This window comes from Mastacembelus armatus, chromosome 2 (assembly GCF_900324485.2).
Source record: "Mastacembelus armatus chromosome 2, fMasArm1.2, whole genome shotgun sequence".
Taxonomy (NCBI): Eukaryota; Metazoa; Chordata; class Actinopteri; order Synbranchiformes; family Mastacembelidae; genus Mastacembelus; species Mastacembelus armatus.
Window position 1 is genome coordinate 11,041,781 of NC_046634.1, and position 19,227 is coordinate 11,061,007.

Genomic DNA, 19,227 nt, shown 5'->3' on the forward strand with positions numbered 1-19,227 from the left:
GTGTTTACTTATTTGACGGGAACCTTCACTGAACAGGAAGGACGTGTTTTGTAAGAAATGCAAAGATTTCTTTAACAAAGAAATGATCAAAACCTGGTCCAGGGATGAAGGTGTATGTGTGTTTTATAGAAAGTACAGAGACGGTCACGACGGCAGAGGAGGAAAAAGATGAGCGGAATCAACGATAGAAATCAGTGAGGCCTAAAAGAAGAGGAAAAAGAAAACCAAAGACATGAGAAGAAAAATGGACTAGAAAAGAAAAAGACAAATACTGAGGAGGGCTGCTGTCTGACCTTTGACCTCTGCGGCCACAGAGGCATGACCCTGGACTTCCACCCTTCATCTGGACCCAACACGACAAGTAGGAACACACAGACACAAGTTTACACGTGGACCTGTTTGATGTTAATAACGGACTCAAATGTTGATTCAAATCCAAAAATTAGTTTCCTTAGCAAAGTTTTGATGCTTGTGTTTGAACGTTTCACCAAAATTCATATTTCTCAACAATTTGTTACTGATCCTCAGGGGTCGCGTTAACTCTCGTCCTGCGTTCTCATGTTTTCAAATTAGATGTTTCACCTGTGAACTCAGGACGAATGTTTCATCTTTGTGTGGGAGGAATAGTCAGGTCCTGTACTGCAGTACTGTAATGTTACTGCAGTAGAAGTCCAAAAGTACCATCTTCCAAATGTACTTGAAGTATCCAAAGTAGAAGTAGTCATTCTGCAGTACGGCCCATTTCACATGAATGTGTATTATTGGAATATAATTATTGATGCACCTGATTGAATTTGTTGACTATTAATCTTTGTCTGGTTAAATGATGCAACTTGATCCAGGTGAACTCAATCCTCAGATTAACCCGTTTTCTTCTGTGCAACTGTCCGGAAGTCTCCGGGCACGGAGGACCGCCCCTGCCGTGAGGAGTCAGCGAGGATCAGCAGGTCAATGTGGGATTAGCCCTGAACCCTGGATCTGACCCAGGCCAACATTATGTGTTGTTCAGGCCAACTGCTCCTGAGACGTTAAGGTTTTCTGGCAGAGACAATCTGATCAGCTGAACATGCAGAATGTTTACAACAGGGCAGCACCTCCCTGGGCCTGTCACCTCTCACTGTTTGCAGCTCCTGACATCATCACCACGTTTGAAGGCTGAGAAATCTGACCTGGGATTCCTCCACAAACTGTTTTCCAGGAAAATGTAACAGCAGGAACCTGGGATGTGGATTTTGTGCCTGTAGTCTGAAGAAGTCCAACTTCTGGTTTTGTTAATCTCGCTATTGTTCAATTCTTAATTTTTAATCCGTTACGTTTATTTACACACATGAATCACGGCCCCAAACAGTTTAATAAACCTGAACTTTATTTAGTTTATTCACTCTCACTTACTTCCACCTCCAAAGGTTCCTGCTCTTCTCATGAATCTTGTCCCCCCCATCAGGTCGCAGAGGAGGCGGGCCTCACCGCTCTTGTAATCATGGGTAACGATGATTGTGATGTGCTGGAGAACGGCGACTGCGAGGCAGCGCAACAGACCAGTGACATCACCTTCAGCACAAACATAAGCCCCGCCCCAGGCCTGCGTAGGAAACAGCTGTTATGGCAAAACGCCGTCAGAAACATCATCGACCAGCACAACCTGTACTCGCTGAGGCTCGCTGGAGGCCTGGAGCGAGGGAGGCACCGCATCGTCGTCACCGACGCCTACATCGCCGACATCAACAGGTACAGTCATCAGTGAGGTCATCAACAGGTCATCAACAGGTAGAGTCAGTGAGGTCATCAACAGGTCATCAACAGGTAGAGCAGGTAAAGTCAGTGAGGTCATCAACAGGTAGAGCAGGTAAAGTCAGTGAGGTCATCAACAGGTAGAGCTGGCGAGGTCATCAACAGGTAGAGTCGGTGAGGTCATCAACAGGTAGAGCAGGTAAAGTCAGTGAGGTCATCAACAGGTAGAGCTGGCGAGGTCATCAACAGGTACAGTCAGTGAGGTCATCAGCAGGTCATCAACAGGTACAGTCAGTGAGGTCATCAGCAGGTAGCACAGGTAGAGTCGGTGAGGTCATCAACAGGTAGAGCTGGCGAGGTCATCAACAGGTAGAGTCGGTGAGGTCATCAACAGGTACAGTCAGTGAGGTCATCAGCAGGTAGCACAGGTAGAGTCGGTGAGGTCATCAACAGGTAGAGCTGGCGAGGTCATCAACAGGTACAGTCAGTGAGGTCATCAACAGGTCATCAACAGGTACAGTCAGTGAGGTCATCAGCAGGTAGCACAGGTAGAGTCGGTGAGGTCATCAACAGGTAGAGCTGGCGAGGTCATCAACAGGTAGAGTCGGTGAGGTCATCAACAGGTAGAGTCGGTGAGGTCATCAACAGGTAGAGCCGGTGAGGTCATCAACAGGTAGAGTCGGTGAGGTCATCAACAGGTAGAGCCGGTGAGGTCATCAACAGGTAGAGTCGGTGAGGTCATCAACAGGTAGAGCCGGTGAGGTCATCAACAGGTAGAGCCGGTGAGGTCATCAACAGGTAGAGTCGGTGAGGTCATCAACAGGTAGATCAACAGGTAGAGTCGGTGAGGTCATCAACAGGTAGAGTCGGTGAGGTCATCAACAGGTAGAGCAGGTAAAGTCAGTGAGGTCATCAGCAGGTAGAGTCGGTGAGGTCATCAACAGGTAGGGTGTGAGCTGTTGTCTCTTGGTTCCGTCTTGCAGGCAGATCCGCAGTAAGGCGTCCCGTGGAGCACTCTGGCAGAAACGGCGATCTTCGGCAGCTCGTATCCACCCAGCGACACCGAGGATCACCGCGGCAGCTCAGACGAAATGCGACTCATTGAGTGATGCTGATTTCTTCGTGTCGTGGGGGTCGACGGTGCGAGGCGTCTTCATCCCCGCGCTGCAGCACACATTCAGGTAAACACACACACGTGTCATTAATACCTACAAGTCCAAAACTGTTAGTTTTAATTTTGATGCTGCTTAATTTAATTTCTGAAAACCTGTTTAATACTCAGAAAAGTATTTAATACACTCCATAAAAACACAGGTACTCCAACAAAAACACACTTTATTCATACACAACTACACAATGGGACACACGCACCCACCTGGTCTTTCCTGGACTGATGAAGACCTGGTCCCTGGTCAGGTCCCCAGAACTGGAGCAGCTGTACCAGCAGTTTTCCTCCGGTCAGAGAAGAACTTCGCTGGTCGTCACCAACGTCATCGACATCCTGACCAGACTCCTCATCTTGCTGCTGACGTGGCCGCCGGGCTTGGGGGGCGTGGCCTGTGATTGGCTGGCCGGCCTGTCTGTCATCTTGTGGGCGGGGATCTGCGTGCTGGCTCTGACCAGGAGGGAGGTGATGTCATCGCCTCAGTGGCTCAGGTGTGTCACTTCAGCTGTGATAGTTTCTCTCTAAAGGTCGCTAATAATAATAATGATCAATACTAATCATCTGTTAGTTTTGGTGTCAGGGATGACAGACATAAAGTGGGCAACAATAAGGGCGGGACCAGGCGACAGGAAATGGTACAAAATAAGAAGAGTCCAAAACAGGAAGTGGAATAAAGTCTTTGAGTACTTCCTCCACCATATATGTATATTTTATTTGTAGTACTTATATATATGTACTAAAGTACAAACGTAGAGTACTGTAGTGCTGATCTCTCTCAGGTACCTGTCCGTGGTCAGCTGGTTGTCTCAGACCGTCCAGGTGTTGGTGGGCGTGTTCACCTGGGCAGAAAGTGACCACTCCTGGTACGTCTTCTTCTGCCTGTTCTCCACTTACACCCTGCTGCCCCTCCCCCTCCTCTGGTCCATTGTTGCCGGGGCAACCACCTCCACCCTGCACCTGCTGCTGGACGTCTGCTGTCACCTTGGTGACCACACCTTCACCAGAAAGGTCCGGAAAACCATCCTTCCTTCCTTCTTTCCCTCCTTCCTGTTCTGTTCTGTTCAATTTTCTCTTATACTCCATCTTCTCTTCCTCGGTTCTTTCTGTCCTCACCTTCCGCCTTCCTCTGTTTTCGTGTCTGAAATCATGAAAATATTCCTCCTCTGGCAGAGGTGGGTTGTATTATGACGTCTCATTATTGTTGTACTGTGTGTGTCTCTGTTGCCTGTCCAGGTGTTGTCGAAGGCCTTGCTGTACCTGGCTATGAACACGGCAGGTCTGTTCATCCACTACCTGTCGGACCGGACCCAGAGACAGGCCTTTCTGGAGACCCGACGCTGCATCGAGGGACGAGTCCGACTGGAGAGAGAGAACCAAAGACAAGTAGAGTCTGGTTTTTTATACCGATGGTTTTACTGATTTAAAAGCAGCAGCTTCACACATCTGTCCTGTTCTGTCCTCCAGGAGCGTCTGGTGATGTCCATCCTGCCCCGGTTCCTTGTTCTGGAGATGATCTCTGACATGGCCACTGTGGACGACTACCTGCTACCTCAGCAGTTCCATAAGATCTACATCCATCACTACAAAGACGTCAGGTAGATCCACCAGTGTGACCTCAGACCCTGTTCTGCAGACGTTGGGTGTTTATGTATAGTTTCAGTTAATGTGTTTCTGCCCCCTGGTGGCCAGAAATAAATGAATCAGCTTTTCAAGTCGAGCTAAATGGTCTCAACAATGGAAATAAGTTTATATATGAAGAAAAACCTAAACCTCGTGTTTACATTTTTTTTTTACTTAAAGACATTCTGTAATTATTAACTTAGTAAAGTTCAGAGTTGCATCTCAAAACTTTTCAGCAGCATTTTGAATAGTTGTTTTATTTCATCTGCAGTGTTAATCGCACTTTCCTCATTTCTCTGTCGTCACAGCATCCTGTTTGCAGACATCATCGGCTTCACTTCGCTCTCGTTGATTTTATCAGCTCACGAACTCGTTAAAACTCTCAACGAACTTTTCGGGCGATTCGATAGGCTGGCTGAGGTCGGGTCACCATGGCAACTGACTTCACAACTGAAAATTGCTGCCTTATGTTTTAGTTAATTAAGTAGTTAAACTGTCCTTTTTGTTCACACCTTGTTTTAGGATTTTTTTCTTGAGTTTTTCTGGCAGTAAAATTTATTGAAACGTGCCAATAATATTCAGCCCTTTGGGGAAAAAAGCTACAAACATGCTGAAGAATGAGATGATGTTTAGTGACTGTGTTTCTCTCTGGGTCCAGGAGCATCAGTGTTTGCGTATCAAGATCCTGGGCGACTGTTATTACTGCGTGTCCGGCGTCCCAGAGCCTCAGAGAGCACACGCTCGCTGCTGTGTGGAGATGGGCCTCAGTATGATCAGCACCATACGGTAAAGACACGCTGATCGAACATCTCGCACACTGTTGACAAGAAGCTTTGGCGGGAAGAACATGACCGCTGTGTTGCAGGTACGTTCGGCGGGAGCTGCAGCAGGAGCTGGACATGAGGATCGGGGTCCACTCCGGATCCGTCCTCTGTGGAGTTTTGGGTCTTCAGAAGTGGCAGTTTGACATCTGGAGCTGGGACGTCGACATCGCCAACAGTCTGGAGGCTGCAGGAGTACCAGGGTCAGTCACACTGCCACCTCATGTGTTTAGTGATGAACACACAGGTATCTCACCGACCTCATGTATCTCACTGAGTGATAGTGATATCCAGGTACTCACACAGGAAGTGATGACAGCAGGAATGAGCTTCAATGCTTCCTGTTTTAAGCTGTTATGGCTAATATGTCCTCACTTTACAAAAAGCAGCTACATCACACTAAAACGTGCAAAAGGTGAAGGTCTGAATCCACTATATGAAAAATCCTTAAGAATTTTATCCAGAGGAGCAGGATGTTTCACAAAGACCAGAGATGTAAAAAATATTTTTTAGATGAAACAGATGTGCACTCTTGTCCTGAGGGCATTTGAAACCTAATGTCATCTCCTGCCAGGCGGATTCACATTTCTCGAGCCACTCTCGACTGTCTGGGCGGGATTTATGAGGCGGAGGCGGGACATGGCCAGGAACGCAACGAGTTTCTGCGGAAGCACAACATCGACACGTACCTGATCCGCCCAGCGTCACGGGAGGAAGCCGAGCCCCCGAAAGCGAGACGTCCGAGTTATGACGAGATGACGACATGGAGTGCCGAGTTGCCGTTTGGAGACATCCTGGGAATGAGTTTTGTGAGGACAGTCAGAACTTTAATAACAAAAATCTTTTAGACTTTTGACGTCTAATGTTTCACATATGGTGTCTCACAGATTCTCGCCACCTTCAGCAACGGCTCTCTAACGCAGCTGCCCAATCAGCTCACAGCTCAGCGGTCGGGATCGCGGGAAGTCAACAAGAGAATTCGCCAGGCCATGGAGGTTCGGAGCAGTGAACGAATGAGGAAAGAGCACATCACCACCTTCACTCAGGTGTTCAAGGACTCACACATGGAGGGAAAGGTAACACCTGAACTGACTGTTGGGGGCGGGGCTGTTTTTCAGGTGCACTGGCAGTTTGTGACAGTAAATAGTCGTATTTTTGTCTCTCAGTACTCCCAAATGAGAGACGAACTCTTCAAGTCCAACATGGTTTGCTCCTTCATCCTGCTGCTGCTGCTGATAGCTGTCCAGGCACTAATCCCCGCCCCCAGGTACACCTGTGAGAGAATGAATCAATGTACTGTGTCTCTCAGTTTTCTGTTTTCATCCCATATAAATCTTCTTTTCACTGGACTTATAATGGGACACAGCGAGCCACACGAGGCTCCCACCCCAGGTCTAATACCTTTGGCCTGTAGCACCACAAAATGACACATGGAAGGTAAAGGGTTTCCCAAATGTCATGTTTCAGTTTCCTTTCTATTGATAGACACTCTCCAAATCTCACACCATGTAAAAATACAAGAGTGCATCATCTGCATACAACAAAATACTTCATTCCCACAGCTTTTACCACAATCTAATGGTTTCACTGCAAACTAATGACATTAGACCAAACATCTCAGTGGTTTTAACAACTTGTCAAGCTTCTGTCTCCAAGGTGTTAACTATTTGTCTTTCTGTTCAGGTTGTTTCCGATGGTCGCTCAGTTCGTAATTGGCGGCAGCATTTACTTCCTGCTCCTGGTGCTGAGTCTGGGGGAGGAGTTTAAGCATTGTCCTGCCCCTCTTCAGTCACTCTGTTGCTGGATTCATGAAACCAAGAGTGCCCGGATGCTGCTCACACTCACAGCCATAGCTGTCAACTTTGGAGTCGCTTCGTCGGACATCGTAAGTGTGTTGGAGTTGTTTCTCCTCTGGACGTTGAAGTCAAAATGTTGAAGCAACTTCCAGTTTCAAACCTTTGACAAAAATATCAATCAGGGAAACATGAGCACAATGAACAAAAGAAAAAAATGCATGTTGCTTCGTTTTACCTGCTGTTGGTTGAACGCAACTGAAAGGTTACGTTTCACTTTAGGCCAATTGGCCTCTGGAAAAAAAAAGTCACTTTTCACTGTTAAAGAAAAGTTGCTTGTGAAGTTGCCCAGTTTTCTGTGGACACATGATGATGCACAACAGATCTTCCTTATCTTCCCTCTGCCCCCCCAGCTGTGGTGTGATTCATCAGAAACTCCGCCCACCTCCACCTGGCCTGACATAAACATCTGTACGCATCCAGAGGTGAGTGCCAACACAGACACCACCTCACATCTCCACACGGATGATTAACCACTTGGACTACATCATTTCCCCTCCTTGTGAACAGTACATGGCGCTGAGCGGCGTGGTTGCCATGGTTACCTGTGCGGTGTTCCTCAGACTGAGCTGTGTGTTGAAGCTGGCCGTCCTCCTATTGGCCGCCGCCGTCTACACCTACCTCATAGAGATACACAGGTGACCTACAAACTGCTAGCATCTCGCTACATCACCTGGTCATTGATTAGCTGATGTGCTAGCCACAGTTAGCATGTCCAACATTGTGGTTAATCAATGTCTTAATCAATCGGTCTTTGTTACAAAGAGCAGAAATGTCCGATATTATTCCCTAATAATAGTCCAGCTACATAGTTTTGGCTGCAGACCGACGGGTTCATAGCACAGTGGCTGTGTGTGTCTCAGGTCACATCACCTGTGCAGGAAGGGAGTTTGTGTCATTCTCATGGTGATGTTTGTGGTGGCCGTACTCTACAACAGCAGACAGGTGAGTTCTGCTGGGATTCCCTTTCTACGGACTGGACTAACTGGCATCATGTGACCATCATCTTTTTGTTGTTCCTGCTCATCTTCGTTGGTAGCTGGAGGCGACGGCCCGCCTGGACTTCCTGTGGCGTCTCCAGGCGAGAAAGGAGGTGGAGGACATGAAGGAGCTGAGGGAACACAACGAATGTCTGCTGCTCAACATTCTGCCCGCCCACGTTGCCCAACACTTCCTGGAGAGAGACCGCAACAACGAGGTACACTCACCTGTTGACAGGTGTGTGTCTTAGTGTGTACTCAGGGAGTCTGTAGATTCTGAACCCAGTGGCCTCAGGACCATCTGGGAAGGTATTTGTTGTACCGCTCATTGTCTGTGGGATTTTTGGATAAGAAACATTTACACACAGACTCTGCTGCCCCCAGTCGGTGAGGCTGTTCAGTGATCCATGCGTAGGTTCATTGATTAATTACAGCTGTAAGAATTATTTATGTGCGGCTGAGATGAACTGACAAAGATATGATACAAATATTTATAAATTGCTGTGGTTTCCAGAATAATTTGCATTTCCTGTGGAATTTAAAAGGTCTTGAAAGGTTCGTTCTGAGCCTTGCAGAAACAATGGACCCTCCGGGCCTCACCGCTCAGGGCTGTGTGTTTTCAGGACTTGTACTCACGGTCGTACGAGCGGGTCGGCGTCCTCTTCGCCTCTGTGCCGGGTTTCTCCGACTTCTACGAGCAGAAGGAGGTCGTTCATCAACACGTCGAGTGTCTGCGCCTCCTCAACCACATCATCACCGACTTTGACGAGGTCTCACACACACAGAAACTAAGAACATCACACAGGCCCTCAGGCTTTATCTGCTCAGAACTAGAACCACGTTTTGAATATTCATGTTTGTCACGATGCAGCTTTGAGTTAAAGCACAGTTTGAATGTAAAGCCCTTAAACAGTTTTTATGTTAAATGTAATGGCTTTAAAGGATTAATGGATCCTGGAGTCCGTCTCAGCTCAGTTCATGAGAATCTGTCTGTGCCTGTTGAAGTTAAACTAAACGGCTGATTTCCCTGCAGCTGCTGGATGAGTGTTATTTCCAGGAGGTGGAGAAGATTAAAACCATCGGGAGCTCGTACATGGCGGCTTCTGGCCTCTCTCCTGAAGGACAGGTGACATGTCGTCTTTTACACAATAAAGGATTTTCAGCATTGAAGGGCACCTGTGTCCAAATCAGTCTTAGAGAACAAAGTACATTTACTCCAGTACTGTACTTCAGTCCAAGGTTTTGTATTTCCATGTAGTACTACTTCATCCTTGGACTTCACTACATGTCAGAGTCAAACCTTGGACTTTTTCCTGCTCTACATTTATCTGATAACTTTAGTTCCTTTTCAGAATCAGATGGATCCAACAAAATACAGACTGATCATCAAACTTTATTGATCCCTGGGGGGAAATTCCCAAGATACCCAGCGGTATATAAAGTACTTCAAATTAGAAGTATATAAGGTAGTTAACGTCAGCTACCCAGCGGTATATAAAGTACTTCAAATTAGAAGTATATAAGGTAGTTAACATCAGCTACCCAGCGGTATATAAAGTACTTCAAATTAGAAGTATATGAGGTAGTTAACGTCAGCTACCCAGCGGTATATAAAGTACTTCAAATTAGAAGTATATAAGGTAGTTAACGTCAGCTACCCAGCGGTATATAAAGTACTTCAAATTAGAAGTATATAAGGTAGTTAACATCAGCTACCCAGCGGTATATAAAGTACTTCAAATTAGAAGTATATGAGGTAGTTAACGTCAGCTACCCAGCGGTATATAAAGTACTTCAAATTAGAAGTATATAAGGTAGTTAACGTCAGCTACCCAGCGGTATATAAAGTACTTCAAATTAGAAGTATATAAGGTAGTTAACGTCAGCTACCCAGCGGTATATAAAGTACTTCAAATTAGAAGTATATGAGGTAGTTAACGTCAGCTACCCGGAGGTATATAAAGTACTTCAAATTAGAAGTATATAAGGTAGTTAACGTCAGCTACCCGGCGGTACATAAAGTACTTCAAATTAGAAGTATATAAGGCAGTTAACGTCAGCTATCCAGCGGTATATAAAGTACTTCAAATTAGAAGTATATAAGGTAGTTAACGTCAGCTACCCAGCAGTATATAAAGTACTTCAAATTAGAAGTATATAAGGCAGTTAACGTCAGCTATCCAGCGGTATATAAAGTACTTCAAATTAGAAGTATATAAGGTAGTTAATGTCAGCTACCCAGCAGTATATAAAGTACTTCAAATTAGAAGTATATAAGGCAGTTAACGTCAGCTATCCAGCGGTATATAAAGTACTTCAAATTAGAAGTATATAAGGTAGTTAATGTCAGCTACCCAGCAGTATATAAAGTACTTCAAATTAGAAGTATATAAGGCAGTTAACGTCAGCTACCCAGCGGTATATAAAGTACTTCAAATTAGAAGTATATAAGGTAGTTAACGTCAGCTACCCGGCGGTACATAAAGTACTTCAAATTAGAAGTATATAAGGCAGTTAACGTCATCTACCCGGCGGTATATAAAGTACTTCAAATTAGAAGTATATAAGGTAGTTAACGTCAGCTACCCGGCGGTATATAAAGTACTTCAAATTAGAAGTATATAAGGCAGTTAACGTCAGCTATCCAGCGGTATATAAAGTACTTCAAATTAGAAGTATATAAGGTAGTTAATGTCAGCTACCCAGCAGTATATAAAGTACTTCAAATTAGAAGTATATAAGGCAGTTAACGTCAGCTACCCAGCGGTATATAAAGTACTTCAAATTAGAAGTATATAAGGTAGTTAACGTCAGCTACCCGGCGGTACATAAAGTACTTCAAATTAGAAGTATATAAGGCAGTTAACGTCATCTACCCGGCGGTATATAAAGTACTTCAAATTAGAAGTATATAAGGTAGTTAACGTCAGCTACCCAGCGGTATGGAAAGTACTTCAAATTAGAAGTATATAAGGTAGTTAACGTCAGCTACCCAGCGGTATATAAAGTACTTCAAATTAGAAGTATATGAGGTAGTTAACGTCAGCTACCCAGCGGTATATAAAGTACTTCAAATTAGAAGTATATAAGGCAGTTAACGTCATCTACCCGGCGGTATATAAAGTACTTCAAATTAGAAGTATATAAGGTAGTTAACGTCAGCTACCCGGCGGTACATAAAGTACTTCAAATTAGAAGTATATAAGGCAGTTAACGTCATCTACCCGGCGGTATATAAAGTACTTCAAATTAGAAGTATATAAGGTAGTTAACGTCATCTACCCGGCGGTACATAAAGTACTTCAAATTAGAAGTATATAAGGCAGTTAACGTCATCTACCCGGCGGTATATAAAGTACTTCAAATTAGAAGTATATAAGGTAGTTAACGTCAGCTACTTGGCGGTATATAAAGTACTTCAAATTAGAAGTATATAAGGTAGTTAACGTCAGCTACCCGGCGGTATATAAAGTACTTCAAATCAGAAGTATATAAGGTAGTTAACGTCAGCTACCCAGCGGTATATAAAGTACTTCAAATTAGAAGTATATAAGGTAGTTAACATCAGCTCCAACATTAAAGTGATCAACACAATAATCATCAATAATTAGAATCCAATAATATCAGATCCATTCATGTGAAATGGGCCATTCTGCACAATGAGTACTTTTACTTTGGATACTTCAAGTACATTCGGATGATGGTACTTTTGGACTTTCACTGCAGTAACAGTTTGAATGCAGTACTTTTACTTGGAACAGAGGATTTTGACTCTGTCCCTGTGCTGGTTCAGGATTGTGAGGACAACTGGCACCACCTCAGCGAGCTGGTTCTGTTTGCTCTGGCCCTGCAGGAAACGCTCAGACACATCAACACACACACAGGAAACAACTTCCAGCTCCGACTTGGTGCGAACAACAAAATCTGTTTTTTTTTTTTTAGTATTTAAAATATTTGCAAGTATTTCTAAAGTTTTATGTTGAACTGTGAGTTTCCTTTACGCTGCTGTCCAAATATGTTTACTTACATTTTTCACATTTTTCCATTTGTGATGTTTTTACATCCATTAAAATAAAAGGTTCAGTGTTTTTAAATGACCCCACTGACCTGTGACGTCACCTTAGGTATCGCCCACGGCCCGGTGATCGCGGGCGTCATCGGTGCCACCAAACCTCAGTACGACATCTGGGGGACAACGGTGAATGTGGCGAGTAGGATGGAGAGCACCGGGGTCAGCGGCAGGATACAGGTGAGCGCGCCTTGCTGTGGGAGGGGCTTGTAAGTTTATGTAAACGCTAACACGATCTCTGTCGTCCCCCGGCAGGTCCCAGAATCCACCAGCTGCATTCTGGTTGAGCGAGGTTTCCTACGGCAGCTCAGAGGGAACATTCACGTCAAAGGCATCAGCGAACGCCATGGGAAGGTGACGCACACAAAGTTTCAAATGGACCTTCCCATATTTCTGTGGGATACGCCTGACTCAGAAAATGCTGCTTTGTTGTTTCAGGTTCGTACATATTTTGTGAGCAGCCGGGAAGAACGGTCAAGTGTTGTGGAGCGTGGCGGTGGACGCAGCTTCGGTCTGAACAGGAACACGCTGGGGGCTGTGGTCTACAGTCTGGTTCAGGCCAGGAAGAGAGAGAAGCTGCGGGAGGAGAACGGAGGCTTTCACCTGGTGGAGGCATCGTAGGACGATGATGATCAACCACAACTTTAAAAGCACTGTTGGGGGGGGCACGAACATGGTTTATCTGGTTCCAGTGGCACCTGAGGGGGCGGAGTTTCTGGCAGTGGAGGAACAGTCAGGTCGGGAAGTTGATGAGATGGAAACCGGAAAAATGTGCAGCACAATGAACTATTCTTCTTCATCGATAGCTAGAGGCGACAGCTCCCCCACCACCACACTGGAAGGAAGAGGCCTGGTCTCAGGAGCCGGGTTTTCTTTTACATCACGTGGTAGGTCAGGTGTGTGTGAGTCACCTGGGAAGGAGGTCCTCGAAAAACCAGTTGGACCCATGGAGCGCCCACCTCTCAGCTTCAGTACTTAAAGGATCTGACGTCCTGCAGTCAGAGACCAGAGGGCCCTCCAGAGGCTGCCTGGACCTGCTGGTCTTCATGTTGTGGCTGATCAGTGTAGAAATATAAATGTTTGCATAGTGATGGTACTTCATTAAGTCAGTTCTTACTGCATTAAGGTCCACATTTGATGTTTTTTTTACTCTCAACAATCCATAATGTAATGTAAGTAATGTCCAGTTTGTCTGCACTGTAACCTGTCAATCACTCACTGTGCATGAAGCTGTGGACAATAAAATCTTTTCAAATCCACTTTGGAGTTTTAAGTGTTTATGAATCAGCTCATAGTGTCTTCGGTGTTTGTGAGTATAAAGCGGCTGAAGTTCGAGCTGGGTTTGAAAAGTTAAAGTGACTTAACTGGTGAATTATGGTGACCCATACTTGGAATTCGTGCTCTGCATTTTAACCCATTCCCAAGGACACACACGCACACGGGGAGCAGTTGGGCCTCACCTCAGTTGTGGTATTGAAGGTGGACGGGGGGGTGGTTGTTTACTCTGCGCCAGACTCAAACCTGCAATTTCCAAGTTATAAGTCTGACTCCCTATCCATTAGGCCACAACTGCTACTGACTAGTGGAGCTAAGCTGTTAGAAACATCTTTAAAAAAATTTGTTGGCAAACTATCAAGGCAGCATGATGTAGATTTTAATTGTAGAAGCAGTTCTGCCAGAGCTCTGTGATCAAGGAGAGCAAAATGTTCTAGATTCACTGGAGAACAAGGAGGCACAGGTGATATTGTCATGTTCCTTGGACTGCAGCTAGAGATAGTTTGTCTTATCTTTGATATTTTGTCTGAAAAAAGCTGCAAAATCATTGCATGACTTTTTGGACGGTGTATCGCGATCACAAAGATCATCTGTCAATGTTTCACGTACATTTTAACGTGGGACTTTCTGAATTTCCACCGATGAAGAAGCAGCAAAGACCCAGTTGAGTACATGGGGTTGCAGTTTGCTGTACGGTTTTTTTCTAAATATTTTCTTTCCATCTTTTCATTCTCATTAGACAGAAAATTTGAAGGCTTACAGCCAAACTGAAGGCTCAAGGCCTCTACGAAGGAAGGTCATTGGGTGTTTGAGTGAGTGGCTCACAGTATTAATGTGCATTCCTGGACTCCTGAAAATCCCAGCTCAAATCTTTGCCAAATTTGTTTTAGTTTTAAAAGGCCAACACACAGAAGAAAAAAAGAAAGAATCAAACAAAACCAGGTTCTCCTCTAACCAAATAACTCAGGCTTTTGGAACACTGTTTTTGAGTTTTGAGGTCAAGGGTTCTATTCCCTACCAAGTCGACGCATTTTAAAGGCTAATAGCAAAACAGGCCTCTATTAAGGGAGATATTAGTGTGGCTCATGTTCTTAATGAGCAGCCCTGGATTCCTGAAGCTCTAGGTTCAAATCTTTACCAAATTTGCTGTACTTTTAAAAGGGCACCACACAAGAGAGGGGGTTGTAACCAAAAGTGTGGCCTGTGTGGCCTGTCGGTGGCACGAGCCATTACAGGAGCCGCCTCTAGGGGCGCTGTTCTGTGGCCTGTGTGTGGCCTGTTGGTGGCACGAGCTATTTCAGGAGCCGCCTCTAGGGGCGCTGTTCTGTGGCCTGTGTGTGGCCTGTCGGTGGCACGAGCCATTACAGGAGCCGCCTCTAGGGGCGCTGTTCTGTGGCCTGTGGGTGGCCTGTCGGTGGCACGAGCTATTTCAGGAGCCGCCTCTAGGGGCGCTGTTCTGTGGCCTGTGTGTGGCCTGTCGGTGGCACGAGCCATTACAGGAGCCGCCTCTAGGGGCGCTGTTCTGTGGCCTGTGTGTGGCCTGTCGGTGGCACGAGCCATTACAGGAGCCGCCTCTAGGGGCGCTGTTCTGTGGCCTGTGTGTGGCCTGTCGGTGGCACGAGCCATTACAGGAGCCGCCTCTAGGGGCGCTGTTCTGTGGCCTGTGTGTGGCCTGTCGGTGGCACGAGCCATTACAGGAGCCGCCTCTAGGGGCGTTGTTCTGTGGCCTGTGTGTGGCCTGTCGTTGGCACGAGCCATTACAGGAGCCGCCTCTAGGGCTCTGAGTGGCAACAGTGTGGCCTGTCTGGTCCGTGCCTGCCAGGTGTCTGTTCTCGCTCAAGGTTTTGAGGTCCGTGCCATGGTATGTGTGGTCCTGGTAGTTGTGGCATCTATATAAATGCATGCCATTGTATTAAAATCACAACACGATGTCCCCATCTCCTGATGACTTTTTGGACAGCAGTTCAGAGGGAACAGAGGCTGCTGGATTTGTGAGTCTGTCTACAACAGAAAACAATGTGTGTGTTTCTATTGATAACCTCTGAGAAAAATGATTGCCTTGCATTTTTTAATTTTTGGTTATAGTTGTGAAGACTCTCTTTGTACAAGTCGAAATGAACCTGGAGTTTGGTTTTTCGCCACTTGCGTTCTGCCTGTCTGCATATTCTTTTCTGAATTGTAACCACTGTGGTATTTCTCCAAGGTGACTTTTTTCTTGCTGACTACCTTGGTCTTAACTGGGGCAATGGAAGCAATAACAATCATAACTTTGGAGCTGAAACTGCTTACAAGATCATCAATGGGGGCTGATGGCATGGTTGGTGATGGTGCAAAAGCCTGAATGAATAATACACAGCTCTTCTCGTTAATATTCCGCTTTTTGACTACTTGACTTGACTACTTTGACTACTTGTCATTAGACAGAAAATTTGAAGACTTACAGCCAGACTGAAGGCTCAAGGCCTCTACGAAGGAAGACCTTTGGGTGTTTGAGTGAATGGCTCACAGTGTTAATGTGCAGGGTTAGGGTTAGGGTTAAGGTTAATGGGGGGGCGTTAGGGTTAGGTTTAGGGTTAGGGTTGTGGGGGGTTAGGGTTAGGGTTAGGGTTAGGGTTGTGGGGGGTTAGGTTTAGGGTTAGACCGAATCTTGCTTAGGTATCTGTTTTTATTCGCGAGCACATGAGAAGGTATTGTAGAAAAGTGTTTTATTATGGGGTAACATGGCGTAACCGCCGCGACACAGTATCTTCGGAAAGTCTCTCTGGGTTTTTTTCTTTAATCTTAATGTATTTATTATTTATTTAGTAATTTAACTTGTTTTTCAAATCCTATCGCATTGTAAGTCGATACCCCCACTCCAAAAGGTCACAAGATCGAGTCTTGCTTAGGCATCTGTTTTTATTCGCGAGCACATGAGAAGGTTTGATAGAAAAGTGTTTTATTATTATGTAGGTTTAACATGTAACCTGGTCCACTGGTCTGTGTCGCGGCGGTGTGGCCTGTCTGGTCCGTCCGTGGTCTGAGTCAGCAGGGGTTGTAGCCAAAAGTGTGGCCTGTCCTGTCGGTGGCACGAGCCATTACAGGAGCTGCCTCTAGGGGCGCTGTTCTGTGGCTTGTGTGGTCCGTGCCTGCCAGGTGTCCGGTCTCGCTCAAGGATTTGAGGTCCGTGCATCTATATAAATGCATGTCATTGTATTAAAATCACAACCGATGTCACACTAAGCAGGATTTTGCAGACAGTCCAAAAATAAAATACAGCATGACTTTCCGAACATACAGGTCTGTATGTTCGGAAAGTCTTTCTGGGTTTTTTCTTTTATCTTAATCCATCTATTTATTTATTTAACTTGTTTTTCGACTCCTGTCGCGTTGTATGTGAACCACAAGGAGAGAGACTATCCCGTTTAAGGTTGTGTGGCTCTTTAGCTTGTTGGTGTAAGTTGAAACCCCCCAGTCCAAGAAGTCATGAGATCGAGTCTTGATTCGGCATCTGCTTTTATTCGCGAGCACATGAGAAGGTTTGATAGAAAAGTGTTTTATTATTATGTAGGTTTAACATGTAACCTGGTCCACTGGTCTGTGTCGCGGCGGTGTGGCCTGTCTGGTCCGTCCATGGTCTGAGTGGCTCGGACCACAACACTAGCTATATTACACAGTATCTTCACATGCTTTCCCCCTTTTGATTGATTGATTGATTGTTACATGACGAAAGTTGTAATGTGGATGGTTTAATGATGGACTGAAGTCATTTCAAAATCATTGTAGGCTAAAAGGTAGTGCAGCTGGTTCGGATGATAATAAATGTATTAAGAATAAAAAAGTGCATATTTTTGTTTCATAATTATAAATATAATATAATATAAATGTAAAAAATATAAATAATTCACGCTATACATTCTGAACAGTACACACTACACTGGATATTGTGTATCTTTATGTCTATATTTTTACCTGATGATCCTGCTTCACACTCAACGTTTGGTGCACAGGTACAGGAAGTACATGCAGAGACTGTAGAGGGCTGTGTTTACTCTGTGAGCTGAGTTATACAGGCATGTGTGTCAGCATGGAAGCTGGTCTAAACAGTGAGTAGTTTATACAAATCTTCTTCTCCTTTCGGCTGCTCCCTTCAGGGGTCTCCACAGCCAATCATCTGCCTCCATTTAACCCTATCCTCTGTATCCTCCTCACCCACACCAACTATCCTCATGTCCTCCTTCACTACATCCAAGAACCTCCTCTTTGGTCTTCCTCTAGGCCTCCTTCCTGGCAGCTCTAACCTCAGCATCCTTTTACCAATGTATTCACTGTCCCTCCTCTGAACATGTCCAAACCATCTCAATCTGGCTTCCCTGGCTTTTTCTCCAAACCATCTAACATGAGCTGTCCCTCTGATGTCCTCATTCCTGATCCTATCCATCCTCGTCACTCCCAGAGAGAACCTCAACATCTTCAGCTCTGCTACCTCCAGCTCTGCCTCCTGTCTTTGTCTCAGGTCCACTGTCTCTAAACCAGACAACATTGCTGGTCTCACCACTGTCTTGTCCACCTTTCCTTTCATTCTTGCTGACACTCTTTTGTCACACATCACACCTGACACTTTCCTCCACCCGTTCCAACCTGCTTGCACACGTCTCTTCACTTCTTTTCCACACTCTCTGTTGCTCTGGACTGTTGACCCTAGGTCCTTAAAATCCTCCACCTTCTTCACCTCTACTCCCTGTAACCTCATCGTTCTACTTGAGTCCCTCTCATTTGCACACATGTACTCTGTTTTACTGCGGCTGACCTTCATTCCTCTCCTTTCCAGAGCAAACCTCCACCTCTCTAGATTTGCCTCCACCTGCTCCCTGCTCTCACTACAGATGACAATACAAACAGATAACATAATTTGTTACATAGAAGCTTGACTTCCTCCAGTGCCATGTTTTTCTAATTTTGTAAATTATTAGAGCATGTTCTGTTTTTACATATTTAAATTAAAAAGCTGACTGTCCAGAAGCAGTCACTCTCTGTCTGCAAATCTGTGTGTAAATCTGGATATATAGTGACTTTTATTTCAACATAATAAAATCCTTTGACATTTGATCAACTGTTTACGTTGTTTTTATGTTCATTTCTTGTATTGCAGGGCAAGTCTGACGCAGAATGACATGTGTATCATATAAAAGTGTAATATAGCTAGTATTGTGGTCCGTGCCACTCAGACCATGGACGGACCAGTGGACCAGGTTACATGTTAAACCTACATAATAATAAAACACTTTTCTATAAAACCTTCTCATGTGCTCGCGAATAAAAACAGATGCCTAAGCAAGACTCGGATCTGGCGACCTGTAGGACGGGGGTATCTACTTACACCTACGAACTAAAGAGCCACGCGACTCTGGACTCCTTGTGGCTCAAAAACCCAGAAAGACCTACAGACCTGTATGTTCGGAAACTCATGCTGTATTTCATTTTTGGACTGTCTGCGAAATCCTGCTTAGTGTGACATCGTGTTGTGATTTTAATACAATGACATGCATTTATTTGGTTCATGGTGTTTCAATGCATTCTGAGCCAATGACAGCTTGACAGGTTTGACAGATGTGAGTGGTTTGGTGCCATACCAGCTATATAAGATGCATCATTCTGCTTCAGGATTTGGAGAGTGAGAGTATTTTGGCAAGTTTCATGGCGAGCCCCACCAATAAGCGACGTTCTAAAGTTT

The 19,227-nt window shown here is 45.2% G+C and overlaps 1 protein-coding gene across 2 annotated transcripts; it reads left to right on the plus strand.

Moving 5' to 3' along the window:
• Positions 1-348: 348 nt before the first annotated feature.
• LOC113127071 (adenylate cyclase type 8) lies at positions 349-13,390 on the plus strand. Of its 2 annotated transcripts, XM_026301281.1 has the most exons (24): positions 349-361; positions 1,445-1,728; positions 2,715-2,912; positions 3,148-3,387; positions 3,676-3,904; positions 4,130-4,279; positions 4,361-4,491; positions 4,825-4,936; positions 5,175-5,302; positions 5,382-5,540; positions 5,912-6,146; positions 6,225-6,413; positions 6,504-6,604; positions 7,021-7,222; positions 7,544-7,615; positions 7,701-7,828; positions 8,054-8,135; positions 8,230-8,388; positions 8,794-8,940; positions 9,204-9,296; positions 11,964-12,078; positions 12,295-12,419; positions 12,495-12,593; positions 12,678-13,390. In XM_026301281.1, the coding sequence occupies exons 2-24, from the start codon at positions 1,481-1,483 to the stop codon at positions 12,858-12,860; spliced, it is 3,525 nt and encodes a 1,174-aa protein (XP_026157066.1). In that variant the 5' UTR covers positions 349-361; positions 1,445-1,480; the 3' UTR covers positions 12,861-13,390. The 2 variants fall into 2 exon arrangements, 1 of the variants encoding a protein (XP_026157066.1); XR_003295374.1 differs by lacking the exon at positions 12,678-13,390 and having other exon boundaries at positions 8,230-8,408; positions 12,495-12,584.
• Positions 13,391-19,227: the final 5,837 nt, after the last annotated feature.

Coding starts and splice junctions, on each gene's coding strand:
- LOC113127071 (XM_026301281.1), top strand. CDS start 1,481: ATGGGTAACGATGATTGTGATGTGCTGGAGAACGGCGACTGCGAGGCA. Junction 5,303..5,381: donor AGTATGATCAGCACCATACG/GTAAAGACACGC, acceptor GCTGTGTTGCAG/GTACGTTCGGCGGGAGCTGC. Junction 5,541..5,911: donor GAGGCTGCAGGAGTACCAGG/GTCAGTCACACT, acceptor ATCTCCTGCCAG/GCGGATTCACATTTCTCGAG.